The sequence below is a fragment of the Molothrus aeneus genome, chromosome 2, assembly GCF_037042795.1.
Source record: "Molothrus aeneus isolate 106 chromosome 2, BPBGC_Maene_1.0, whole genome shotgun sequence".
Lineage (NCBI taxonomy): Eukaryota > Metazoa > Chordata > Aves > Passeriformes > Icteridae > Molothrus > Molothrus aeneus.
Window position 1 is genome coordinate 31,093,484 of NC_089647.1, and position 13,947 is coordinate 31,107,430.

Below are 13,947 nucleotides of genomic sequence, written 5' to 3' on the forward strand. Positions count from 1 at the left end.
AGCCTCTGGCAAGCTGTCTAGAAATCAGTTTAAGATAATCTATGGAACTTTTTCTGAGACTGTTGTAGCACTCCGCAAAAGAAAGCAGTCACACATCTAATATACAGACCAACTGTTATTATTTAAAAAGTCAACATGTGCCAGGAGCGACTGCACAGACCACGTCCCTCTCATCTGCTCGGCCCCCATGCAAAATGAAGATTGGTCCAGTGACTCCTGAGGTGCTGATATTGTTGGCTTCTGGTTTTTTTTGTGGTCTTGAATGCAAGTATGTACACGTGAATACAGCCTTTGGAAAAATGAGGCTTTAAAGTGTCTGTTGTTCAAGTACAGAAAGAGTTTCCTTTTTGTTTGACAAAGCGGACGAGTAACTCCCACAACCTTATTTCTGTGCTTTAGCAGGGAGCATTCATGGAAAGAAAAGCATGCACAAAGCTGCTCTAGCAGCTCGGTAATACGACACAGGAATAAAACAAGCTGTGCTTACATTAGCCCACAGTCTGGGCTGCGTGGAAAGAGCTATATACAAAAGTGTAAAAACGAAAACCATATGCACTGTTTTACACATTTCTCCAGAACCCCTCAGACAGCACTTACATGCCATGTTATTAAGGCAGAATTATGCTCTTCTGAAAAAAAGTGAACAGAAAAACACAGGGACTGAAATAACAGAAAGAAAGAAATATCAGAAAGAAAGAAAAGAAAGAAATAAGAGAAAGGAATAATAGAAAGAAAGAAAGAAAGAAAGAAAGAAAGAAAGAAAGAAAGAAAGAAAGAAAGAAAGAAAGAAAGAAAGAAAGAAAGAAAGAAAGAAAGAAAGAAAGAAAGAAAGAAAGAAAGAAAGAAAGAAAGAGGCATATACTTCAGCAATAAGTAAACCTTTTCTTGACCCTAAAACTAAAGTAATTCCCCCAATCAATAAACCTTTTGTACAAGCTCTGTCAGATCAAGAGAACTTGCCTGCCTGAAAGCAGCACATGGACATGCAAGTTCAATGCTAGCAGTCCATGTAAGTACAGATGTAGGCAAAGCTTTTAAAAATGACAAATCTACCTTCATTTTTCTACCACTTTAAAGCATGATTAAAACCAGACAAAATCTGGAACATTAAAGACACTCAGACATCTAACTTCTACTGAGATGAATACTTACTGGCATCCATCCTGGCCTTATTTCTTTTATACAACAATATAAATGAAAGTACCTGTCCATTTTTCTATTTTCTCCACTCAAGTTATCACTTGTAAGAGCTATTGAAAGAGGTGTGTACATATAAAAATCAAAATAAAAAATTAAAGAAAAAGTTCAAATCTAACATTAAATAAATTACCACATCTCTGCTTTAAAACTAAGCTAGCTTTACACATTTTAATTTTCTACTGCTTGCTTTTATTCACTGATCATCAGTGAAGAGATACACTCTACACAGAGAGGCCATGGAAGTTTTCACAGCCAAGCATTTGGCCTTTACAGGCTTCTTATTATTTAATTATCTTTGAGACATGTCCTAATTTCCTCTTTATTAGAGATGCCTTACATCTTCAATAGCAAAATCCAGAAATAATAATTTTGCCTGCCATTATGGCTTGGGAAGAAGGGTTATTATGCAAGAATTGTTTCAGACACTTGCATAGAGAAAAAAGGTCATTACAAGTAACATCTAGATTTGAAACAATTGGTCTGACTTCCTGTTCCTTGGAAGTGCTGTTGATCTTAGCAGCAGCAGGCAGAAAGCTGCAGTTAACATTTAGGAAGCAGTGTACCATGGGATCACGTACAAACATTACTGACTGAAGCTGAAAGGGATTAAAGAACCAGGAGGAATGTTTGATCTGGTAGGAGTTGTCTGAAGAGTCGGACACAGAGATAAACTCCAACACTGGAACATGCTCACCCTCTTGGCTCACTTCACTGGGAAATAAGGCTGTTCATCAGTTTTGAGGGAAAACATGAAAAGATTAAGGCACACTAATAAAGCTGTTGTTGACTTTCAGCTGCTAAAGTTTTAAGGGCTGTGTCACTATCTATCCAAAATCATCATCACTGTTTTACTGAGAATAGCAAACAATCTCTGGATATAAGGAGTGCAAGCTAATGTGAAAAGTTTCACCTCTGCACACCCCTCTTTCTAGTTCCAAATCCAGGCTCAGCCCACGCTTGTTTTTTATTAAGCCCTATAAATAGAACAGACTAGATTTGCACATGGGCTGGATGAAAGTGAATTTTCACCAAGCACACCATAACACCTGCTTGGAGTGGGGAATTCCTGCAGCTCACAAAGCTCAGGCAGAGGGAGTTCACCCCACACTTCTGTCTCGCCTTGTGACACCGAACCTATCTGACTGGGCTGGATTTGGCTAGGATGGAGAGGGCAGTCTCCTGTCTTCTTGCCAACCTTCTGTATGGATAAGTTCAATTCTCACAGAAGACCCCTCACACTCTGTGGCCAGCTGGATATTTAAAGGAAGACACTTTGCAGTGCTGCAGCATAACCTGAACCCGCTCTGAGGATAAGCATTTTCAGTCAAGCAGACCTGTCAACAAAATGTCATTCATGAGATCAAATACACAAGGAAAGAAAAACCTAGCACAGCCTGGCAGGGACTCATAAATGCATTTTTTTGCTTTCTACATGAATTGAGTGACTGTATCTTTTCTAAATACTACCTGAAACCTATGAGCTTGGCCACACTCAGAGAAGCTAAGTAAGAGCAGAAAGCAGGAAACAAAGGATCAAAAAAAGGGTTGGCAGCAACAAGAGAGAAATCAAAAAAAAGCATCACCCATGTGACAGAGCATCAGATATCTGCTTGTAGATGGGCATACAGAGCCAAAGTCGAAACAACTATTTACAGAGCCTGCAAAGCTCTGCTATTATTTTGTAGCACAGAGATCAATAACATCAAAAATTAGGTGATTTTCCTTCCTGGCACAGTTCTCATATTGCTGTATTTCTTTTTCTACGCAGAGCAAAAAAAGAGCTGTGAGTGTGGGCAGGAATGGGTTACTAACTAATTATCTGCAGAGGGTTACCACAAGGTGGAAGTTCTCCATGTCCCTCTCTGAAACAGAAGGGCTAAGATGACCATACTCATGCAATAGGGGAGAACTGAGCTCTTGCACGGAGCAGCTGGAGTCTCATTAGCAGTTAAGGAGTTCTGATTCAGCAAAGTACTTGCTGAACTTTCAGCCTCTTTAGCCTAAGGAGAAGTTCAGAAAAGGGTAGCTGGGACATTAAAACCAGCTCTCCTCCTTCAGAGTCCTGAAGATCTAATAGTACATGGGGGACTTTTAAGTTGAGTAACTGTGGCATTAAGAAGCTAAAAGCAAAGTGCAAGCCAGAACAGATCACATCCCATGTTACTCTGCACAGTATCCTGACTCCTCAATATTTACATGAAACCAATTAAGATTTTTCCAGACATTAGCAAAGCAAGTGTAAATAACACAAATGTCTTTGAGACTTTAAGTGGATCACACTTCTGTATCCCTCTCTGAAGTGGAAATTGCTAGAGTTTAAGTTAGCCTAAACATAAGCAGCAAAAGCAATGGAAGCAAACCTGAGCTACTCAGATGCTTACTTTTCCCTTTGCTAAGAATAAGCTAAACACAAAGGCACTTTCACACAGTGCTAGGGAAGCCATTCTTGTCACCTCTCACACAAGGAGGGTTCCCAGTCCCATGCTTGTTTCTGTGCCCCGCAATTTCTCCTTTGAGCTCAGTCCTATTATGAAGTGTTCCTCTGCTCAGACTCTCCATTCCTGAGTGTGAAGTGCTGTCCTAGGGACTGCATGGGGTAGGTTACATTCTGGGCTATTGCAGGAAGGGCATGTGCCTTTTGGTGTCTATTACCAGGTGCTGGATGTGCTGGCAGCCCCTTATAAATTACACTGGAGTTCATCTTGCACTTCAGCGGAGGAAACTACTTACAGCAGGGTTTTTTTACAATGGCAGAGGGAGGAGACAATGCTTTTCTTAACTTAAGCAGACAATGCTTTTCGTAACTTAAGCATTGTCTCATGTAGAAGATAGGAATGAGATAGGAATGAGATGAGACCTTGCATCCTATCTCGAGTGTTCTACATGTGTTTCCTGTCGCTTGCTGGGGGACAAGCTGGTAAACAGCGATGCTCTCCTCTCACAGACAATTGATTTTGCTTTTCCTTTTGATTTCTCAATGGTCCTGCACAGTCGAGACTGCCTGAGCTCAGCAGTAACAGCTGCTGAAAGACACTGACTCCACAGATGCTCTTTTCAGGTTCTCAGATGTTTCTTGCTTCTACTGAGCAGACTTTTGGCCAAAATCTGTTGCAGATGTGCTGATTCCAGCTGATTCCTCAGCCTACAATTTTGCTTCACTAGATAAGATTGCTCTAAATAAATTACCACTATCAGGCAGATCGTGGCAGATTGTGAAGCCACAGGGTGCTTCTCAATGAAGTGTTTCTATTAGGAATTTCAGAAAGTGCCACTGATGTAATTTACAAAAAGGTTAATTTATTATTGAGAGACCTTGACCGTCCATTCCTTTATAATGGAATGAATTGTAATTCAGAAGAATGGGATATAAAAATGCTGTTAAAGGCGGAAAACTTTTCCAGAATAATATTTTTCCCTCCATCTGAACTTCCTGTGTTATTCAGAAGTTTAAGCTCTGACAGGCATTACAAGGCTGTATTCTCCCCAGGTTTACATTCAGTGCATGTAACAGGCACACATTTTGAAAACACCTAGCCCTTCAGTGATGATGATTCCACACCCATTTAGAAAACAGGCCAAGTTGCCATCTCCCGCCCTCAAAATCTAACGTTCCTGAGTGGATTTAGTTATAGCTTTATCACATTCCAAAGTTGTATAATGGACAGCCTCACAATTTTTGAAATTATCTCTGTGTTATCAAACTGGGAATACAGATGCCTTTTTCCATTTTTCTCCAGTTTTCACTAGAATAATGGAAGCCAAATCATTCCAGGCAAGCACTGCACAGTAATTGCAGTTGATACTGTCATACAGAGCCTGCAATGATTTGCTGGCTCTGAACAGCTCGGTCTGTTGAAACATAGCAGATAAGACTTGGAAAATCAGCAGTCTTTCCATCCAACATGTTTATTGCTGAAGTAAAAGCTATTGCCATTTATTTTGGTGAGTCTTCACTCACAGGGGATGTTTGCCTGAAGCAATGACTGCACAGTTTGGCTTTATGAACTTATCATTACGATCACCATTATCAATTTTGTGCTTTCTACTACTATCTGTGATTATTAATTAATGCTTCATTCATTTTCCCAGCAGTTCTATCATCCTCACAGCATCTCCAGAGAAATGTCACTCTCCTCAGTTTTACACAGTGAGCAGCTGAAGCATGAGCCTAGGCTGGGGAGGAATTAACACATCAATCACAATTCAGGAGTTCTAGGCTGCTGGTCTGCTTCTCAGATCATTGGATCCTACTTCCTCCTGCATCACAGCTATACTTTTCAAACTTGCTCTTACTGTAAACCCTATGTTAGTGGAATAATAAAGGGAGATATTTTAGGTGGTCTTGCCACAGGAATCAAATGAAATGGCAGCTTGCCTCTGACAGTCAACACAACTCCTTTGAAGGTTCCTAACCCTGCACAGACAGATCTAAGGCTCCCATCATGTGTGACTTGATTTATTTGTTTTGTGTTGCAATTTTACACACTGGTTCATAAGCACTGTCAGGTTGCCTTATTCTCTTTACTTGGGCAGTGAAAAAAAATAGTATCACTACAGTACCACAGTATTTATGTACTTACAATCTAGCAGCCATGTCTTGCCAGACTTCATGAATACACTAGAAAGGCTCTGAAGCATTAGAGTTACATAAAGCACCTGACTGTTTATTTATTTTTTTTTCCAACAACCTGTTGAAAACTAGATGGAGGAGAAAGGTACCACCTTGTTAAGGCTATTACAGTGATTGTTATGGTACTTATACAAATGCTGCACTTTTCTGGACAGATTCTAGCCAATAAGCCACATTTTCCTACCTAAAATTTTTACTTAAGTCTGTTTCAAAATTCATAGCTTGTACTCAAACGGGTTTTTTACACTACAGCTTTGTGTTGATATAAAGCTGCCAGTGGATAAAGTGATTCCCACCTGTGTAGCAAAAGAAAACTTCCTTGTTTCTGAATCACAGAAACCCTGAATGATTCAAGGTGAGAAGGGGATATATTGAATATATCATGGGCTCCATATCGTGGACTGCTCTGCTTATCATGCAGTCATGAAGGTACAGCAGAGCAAAACAAAAAAAAATAAGATTGCCTAGAAAACAATCTGACATGCTTCTCACCCTCACCATTCCCTTGATGCTCAAAGGCAAATTAAGAATGCTTCTTTTCTTTTTTTTTATCTCCTTGTTTTTCCCTATATTAGTGCAATAAGGCCAAGAGAAAGGTCTGGCTAGAACACTTAAGCATCACTTTGAAAACAAGAACAATAGTGACAGTGCTTTAAACATGTTTTCTGCTCTAAGAGCCTTACTGATTTCTTTCCTGTGATGGGAAATTTTGAACTGAAGACATTTTTCAACATGGAGAAAAAGCTGCCTTCAGAAGAATATCTTAAGCTTCTGTGGTTGTTGTAAGTAAAAAATCAAATTACTAAAGTAAACTAAATGGAAGTAAATCTGCATTCTATGAAGTAAGACTTCAATTTCCTAAGCTAACATACTTCTAGAAGTAACTACTGCTAGTGTTGCTCAGCTGCAAACAAGACAGAACATCACATTCCCAGGTTTTTAATTTAAAACACAGTATTACAGCAGTTTCCATTTCTGCATTAGATAAACTTTAGTGCTAAAATGGAATATTGGGATGTTAATGACTTTGCTTTAGTAAGACCTAAACTTTTTAATTAACCTGCCAAGACAAATTACAGCCCCTAGCTCTTAGGTAACTATTGCAGACAGCTGAGACTCAACACCAATGCCTCTGTTGGGAGAGGGATTAATGGCAGCTTTGGAATGAGTCTGCTTTTTTTCTGCAAAGAAAAAAAGTCCATTAAACACTGCGGTCAGAAGAAAGCTGAGTGCTAGTTTTATGGACTAATCTTTAAATTACAACCAAATGAATTTTGGTATATGAACAGTTTAAGCAGGTCAAACAAATGTAAAATTAAATATTACTGAATCGGAAACAGATTTAGATATTTGTAGGGTGGAAGAAGAATACTCAGTGTGCTGTCAGGCACCCACTGGCAGCATCTTTTTCTCCTTGGACAGCAACAAATCCATGCCTGTGAGCTGAACTGACAGGGCATTTTACTGCCAGAGAAGTCAGAAGACCTATTTAGTTAATTTGTTCTTCTTAAGCAATCTCAGCTTCCTTCTGTTAGCAAGGAGAAACAGGGATTCCTGTTTCTGTGGTTGCTACTACCAAGGCTTACAGTGCCCTTTATTGGAGTTTTAACCCCAGTACTCTGCCTGAACTCCAGCTTGAGTGATTTTGATGGTGTTCAATGGCAGAACTGTCTGTCACACAGAACTGGGGAATGGTGCTACTGTCTGTTCTTCAATCATTCCTACACCTCTGCTACAGAAAGAGAAAAAACCCTATCAAACAAACAAAAAATCAAACAAAACCAACAAAAGCCAACTAAATAAAAGGAAAATCAAAGTAAGAAAATAAAGCAAGGATTTTCCAGCTTGTAATCCATGTTTGGCACTGTGCAGAATCTTGTTATGATTATAGTTACTTAAAAGACCTACAAAATACTTACTCAACATTTAGGGTCTAACAGTATTCAGCATATTGCTAAATACAATCCCCTCCAAGCATTTTCTCCAAAACCACACGAAGCCATCATGCAATTCAAGTATGTGCATTAATACCTGGCCCCAAGGCGTACTGAGGAGTTTAGGAATAATAGAGGAAATCCTTACCAATAGCAGTAGTAAGAAAAGAAACCACTTCCGATTCCTTGCCATCATTGTAGAAGGCTAAATGCCATATTCCTGAATCTAAATACTGGATAAATCCTGTCTCGTGGCTGGCCAAGGGCACAAAAGCTCTGTGCTGCCGCTGAGGTCCTTCCAAGCTTCTCGCCTCCTGGGTCAGCAGACGTCTTCCATCAAGGAGCTCGACAAAGTCGAACTGAAACATAAGAGGGAGTGATGTTTGTGTGCTTATCAGGTATCCTTAAGCTTAGTCTCTTATTCTGGGTCTGGAGAAGTATCATAAATAGGATTTGCTCTAGTAACTCAAGTACTTTCCTGGACTACCTGCAAGTAACCATTTTGGAAATAGCTTGTATTTGAATGTATTTTCCTGTAATTATATAAATCTTGAAATCATCTTTGTTTAGAAGGTGACTTGCAGCATATTGGCCTTACTGAGGTGTTCTCATTCTGTAGAAATATAGGCAGGAAATAATGAGACCATGCCTCAACTGCACTGTAAATATGACACTAAGCAGCTTATTTGTTATCTTTTATATATCTTGGCTAATATGGAAAATAAGACAGAAAAATATATCTAGCCCAACTGGGTTGTTTGCCGGAGTTGCTAGGGGTCACCAAGGGAAAAATAAAAAATATTTTAAAGTGAACTCTGGTAGAGGTTTTGCGGAAGTATTTTGCTTAGCCAACAAGGATTTTATCTTAAAACAAAAAAGTGGAAAAAGTAGTTAAAGGAAAGGTGGTTAAAAGGTCATAAAAAAATGAAGATGGAAAAGAGATAATATAGAAAAGTCTCATTTAAGGAGTGGCTGTAGGTATATTCTTCAAGAGGATGCATTTACTTTTTGCAAAGGTAACTTTAACTGAACAACTGCTTTGCATTAATACTAGTATTGCAACTCCCTTTAGTCCCCTATTTAAATAACCTTCCCCTGATTTTCCACAATAATTGTATTTTGTCTGGTATTATATTAATGGGATGAGGCAGATATAAGCCTAGCAGACATCACAAATGTTAAATGAACCTTATCTAATCTGACTTCTGTGTGTTTAGACGACCAGGACACCTTGCAAGCAGAATCCAACAGTTGAGGCACTATTTAGCTTTTCTATTCCCTGACTTCACTTGGTTTTGCCTCTCTCGTCTAGCTGATCAGGTAAGTTTGTGATTTTTTTTGGAAGGAAGAAGAAAAACAGGCAGAAAGAAACAACACCACCTATTTCTGAATCCATAAATGTTGCTGCACTGAATGGCTGCTGAGTGTTAGTTGACTGTGGCATCAATATTTAGGCTGCTTATCCCTTTTCACTTTACTGTAGCAAAATTTGGGTGCTTGTTATTAAGTTGTCTGGTATGGTCTTCAAAGTCAACCAAGATAAGGACTTGATGATATGTTCTCTCCTATGTAGGAAATGTTAAAACAAGTTAAGCTACTAAGTTAAAAAAAGATGTTTTTATTTCCAAGAGCATTTTGAGCAATAAGCTATGTATGACACAGCTCGCATACAAAATGACAAAATTCATCCCTAGATTATTTTAATTATGTATTTTTAATTATTTATTTAGAGGAAATTATTTTTGATCCTTGCTTTAACTTCTATTTCTTTTGGCTGCATTTCAGTATACAGATCACAAATTTGGTGCTGAAATGTCTTTTTGAGAATGTAAAAGCTGCCATACTGCAAAGGTCATTCCTTTTGGGTGTCTATACAAGTTAGCTTTGCTAGAGACAGAGTTTCAGTTTAGGAAAAATATGACATATATATATGTATATAAATTATAAAAATATGCAATCTAAAATCTAACAATACAAGGCAAGTATAAATGCTAAACACTTGCATTTAAAAATGTGCATTTCTGTTTCAACTGTGCCCTGGGGGACATCAGGCATGGCACTGCCAGCTGGGCAAGGGAGGGGATTGTTCCACTCTGCTCAGCACTGGGGCAGCCCCACCTCGAGTCCTGGGGTCTGTTTTTGGTGCCACAATATAAGAAGAGCATGGAGCTCTTAGACAGTATCTAAAGGAGGGCCATGAGGATGGTGAAGCTCTGGAGGGGAAGCTGCATGAGGAGTGGCTGAGGTCATTGGTCTGTTCAGCCTGCAGAACAGGAGACTGAGGGCAAATCTCATCGCAGTCTGCAACTGCCTCATTGAGGGGAAGTGCAGGGGCAGACACTGATCTCTTACTTGTCTGTGGTGACCAGTGACAGGAATTGAGGAAACAGCCTGAAGCTGTGTCAGGAGAGGTTAAGGTTGGATATCAGGAGAAGGTTTTTCACTCATAGTGTGGCTGAACACTGGAACAGGCTCCTCAGGGAAGTTGTCACAGAAGTGTTTGGACAATGCTCTCAGGCACATATTGGGGTCTCCTGTGCAAGGCCAGGAGTTGGACTCAATGATCCCCGTAGGTCACTTCCTACTCAGCATATTCTATGATTCTATGAAAACAGAAGGATTTAAAAGGATACTGGCAAGTAGTTGGTTTGAAAGACACTTCGGGATCCAGGTCTCTGTAGCCACTCTGAGCATAAACTCCTGCCTAGGCTGATGCCTCCTCAGGTCTCAGTGTGACCATGCCTGACACAGCTGAGCAGGACAGTGACAGAGGACATCATCATGGTGTCTGGGTGCTGGGAATGTCTCAACAGAGCTTGAGTTTGAGTAAGGAACAAGCGAAATGGAGAAGGTAAAACCATTAAGAGAAAACCCAAAGTATTTTCATATTAATTTTGGATCATGATGCAACAGCTTGACTCAACTTTTAAAATAGAATTCAAGAAACCATAGGTAAAGTTCACTTCACCGAGTGCTGCTATCTCCATGGCAGCTTGAATTAGTTTTCTAGAATCACTGGATTGCAAGCAAAGAGATACTTCTAGGATGCAACCTGCCTCATTGTAAAGCAGACATCTAAGAAATATCCTGTGGATTGTGCTTACAAGCATCCACTTCCTGATATATATTAGATGTAGTGAGATGAAAACAATTTCAAGGCACTCAGGTACAGTGAGCTGCTGCTGTTCTACTTCAGTCTGGGTTATGCTTACTTGGGGCTTTCTGCCAAAAACAAAAGGTTTTTTTAATAAATATTTGCAAGATGCTGCTGCATATGTTGATGAATTTGGCCAAGCTACTAGTTACTAGTTGTAAATATTAACTGACCCACAAATGGATTGGGCTTTATTGCATTTTAATACATTCAAAGATTTTTAATAGGCAATTAGTTACTGCTAGCAAGGAAATGATTGATAAAATACCATGTTAATCAATTCAAACTGTACAAATGGAAAAAAGCCCTCTGCAAGCAGTGATGACCTATCCCTAAAATTCATGATTTATTAAAATGAGTTTAAAAAAGGATTTGATCTAGGAAGATTAAATCTAATAGACCATAACAAAATTGTGTAACTTATTATGATTTGTTGAGAAGAATGAGAAGAAATGCCTTTTGTTAATAGTAAACTATTATGGGCTTCTGCATGATCTATTTCTAAGACTATAGAAATTTTGAACTTACATTTTCTTCCTACTTATTAGTGACCATAGTTGTTGGCAATCTAGAATAGAAAACAATCACCCCAGCCAGAGAATGTTTCCCAAAGAGAATTTGGAATAGTTTGCTATTTAAGCATGGATAGCCATGACTTTGAGCCTTGTATTGGGTTTGCATGGCCAGGTTTTGGTAGCAGGGGGGGCTGCAGGGGTGGCTGCTTTGAGAACCTGCTGGAAGCTCTCCCTGTGTCTGACAGAGCCAATGCCAGCCAGCTCCAAGACAGACCTGCCACTGGCCAAGGCTAAGCCCCTCAGTGATGTTAGCAATTGTCATCTCCTTGATAACATATTTAAGAAGGCAAAAAAATTATTGCACAGAAGTAACTGCAGCTAAAGAAGAGGGGAATGAGACCAATTATAGAGACACAAGGTCAGTGCAGAAGGAGAAGCAGGAGGTGCTCCAGGTGCTGGAGCTGAGATTCCCCAGCAGCCTGTGGCACAGACCATGGTGAGGCAGCTGTGCCCCTGCAGCCTGTGGAGCTCCAAAGGGGAGCAGAGACCCCCTGCAAGCAACCTGGCGAGAAGACCATGCAGGAGCAAGTGGATGCCTGAAGGAAGGCTGTGACCCCCATCCCAAGCCTGTGCTGGAGCAGGCTCCTGGCAGGACCTCTGGCCTCATGGACAATGGTACCCACACTTGAGCACATCTGCTTGCAGGAATTATGATCTCATGGGAAACCAATGACTGCACTCCGTGGAAAAAGTGAGGTTTATTTGTTAAATTTTAGGTTTTTTACTTAAACAATTGAACTTATCTGTGTAATAACTTCTGTTCCATAACAAAATTTAAGATGATAATAAATGAATAAAATGAATACAGAGTTCTGATCTAAAATTAGTACTATGCAATCATGACTTGAGTTTTTCTTTAACTAACACAGGATTTTTAAGTGATAAATGTGTGAATCTCCCTGTGAAAAGAGACTGATTAGAAAAGAGCAGTAACACCATTACTGTGGCACTGGAATTATGATGTGCTGATCCTACTGAAATATTTTAATTTTGCAGAAAAGTACATAGAAAAGCATAGATTTATGACATCTCTTTGACAGAAATAAGTGGGAGGTGTGTTAATATGTATAAAATACCATATTATCCACAGAGATCATAATAAACATATTTATTTGTTCAAAACCAAAAAAGGCGGGATATTTCTATAAATCTCTAGTATTTTCAGCTAATAGTAGAGGGCAAGGGCAAGATACACTAACATAAACCTGCTAATTCTTTGATAACCTGCTGATGCAAGTGGGAGTAAGATACTTTGCACTACCAGTGTATTATGCCCTAATGTATTAATCAATCTGGGTAAGAGCAGCTTAGAAGCTGAAACAGAAAGGAGAGAAAAAAAAGAAAATATAAATTCCTTACTTAAGGGGATGGTTCTTCAGAGTTTTTCTCACTAAGTGATTTTTTGATATTTTTTTTATCAAGGTGTATTAAAAAAACATCTGCTTTCATTTTAGTCCTACAGAATAGTAACTTAGATCTTGATTTCTGCCTAAGTTGATGGCTTTCTGTAAAAAATTTGTTTTCTTTTTTTATAACTAATTACTGGGCCCTGACAAACCTCATTCTAAGCAGATAGTCAGCATACATCATGTGAAGGGTTGGCTCAAGGCATTCTGACACGGAAGACAGAAGTGAATCTTGCTCCCATAATGGTGACCAACTGGGGTCTTGCTGCCCTTACCATGAGACAGAAAAGGCAGTGGCTGAAAGAGAGACAGACCTGATGAATATGAATCTGCTTAAGAAAAGATTCCTTTGGATGCCTTTGTGCAAAGCACTGGATGGAGAAGGTGGTATAATCTGATTTTGGAGCAACCAGCTGGTAGCCTCAGTTACCACCAGCCTCACAAAACCCTCCTCCTCTGGCAGCCTGCTGCCTCAGACAACTGCCTGCTCTTCCCCTGCCTACAGCCTACCAGATTAATTTGTGTAAATTTCTTCAATTATCCCTTGATTCGCGTTCTCTGAATAAATGATCTTGGGCATCTTACAGGCATGCAACAAACTCCTGAAAGAAATAGATTAAATAATACATCATACAAACATCAATTTGAGACAACATAATTTAGTAAGTGAAACATAATTTAATTAAGGAAATAAGGTCCCATTACCTGTGTGTGTGATGGTGGGAGTCCTTTTCTGCCATAGATGCCAACGAGAGCAGCCTTTCCTAAAGACACATTGAATTTCAGATGCACTGGGTGGTCGATGAACACCTGAGATCTCCAAAAGATACCAGGAGGGATCTTCTGTGTGGCTCGTCTGCCTACATCAATTTCTCCGGAGTCTATAAAACTGTCGTCTGGAAAGAAACTACTGGGCTTTCCTGCCAAAACACAGGAACAAAATTCTTGAATTAGTCTTTAGATCCTGAAAGTAATCTAATCATACTGGTATCTCTGACACTGATCTTGAGAAACAGTCTATTAGTGTCCTGAAGTCTTCAGAGTACTT

General features: G+C 39.5%; 1 protein-coding gene across 5 annotated transcripts in view; it reads right to left on the bottom strand.

Moving 5' to 3' along the window:
• The window catches only part of TENM4 (teneurin transmembrane protein 4), a 741,938-nt gene that overhangs the window by 164,509 nt on the left and 563,482 nt on the right, over positions 1-13,947 (bottom strand). For all 5 annotated transcript variants that reach the window (XM_066572311.1, XM_066572312.1, XM_066572314.1 and 2 more), the window contains 2 exons: positions 13,605-13,819; positions 7,913-8,123 (listed from right to left, as the gene is read on the bottom strand). In XM_066572311.1, the coding sequence (XP_066428408.1) occupies positions 7,913-8,123; positions 13,605-13,819 (426 nt within the window). The remainder of the gene's footprint in view (positions 1-7,912; positions 8,124-13,604; positions 13,820-13,947) is intronic.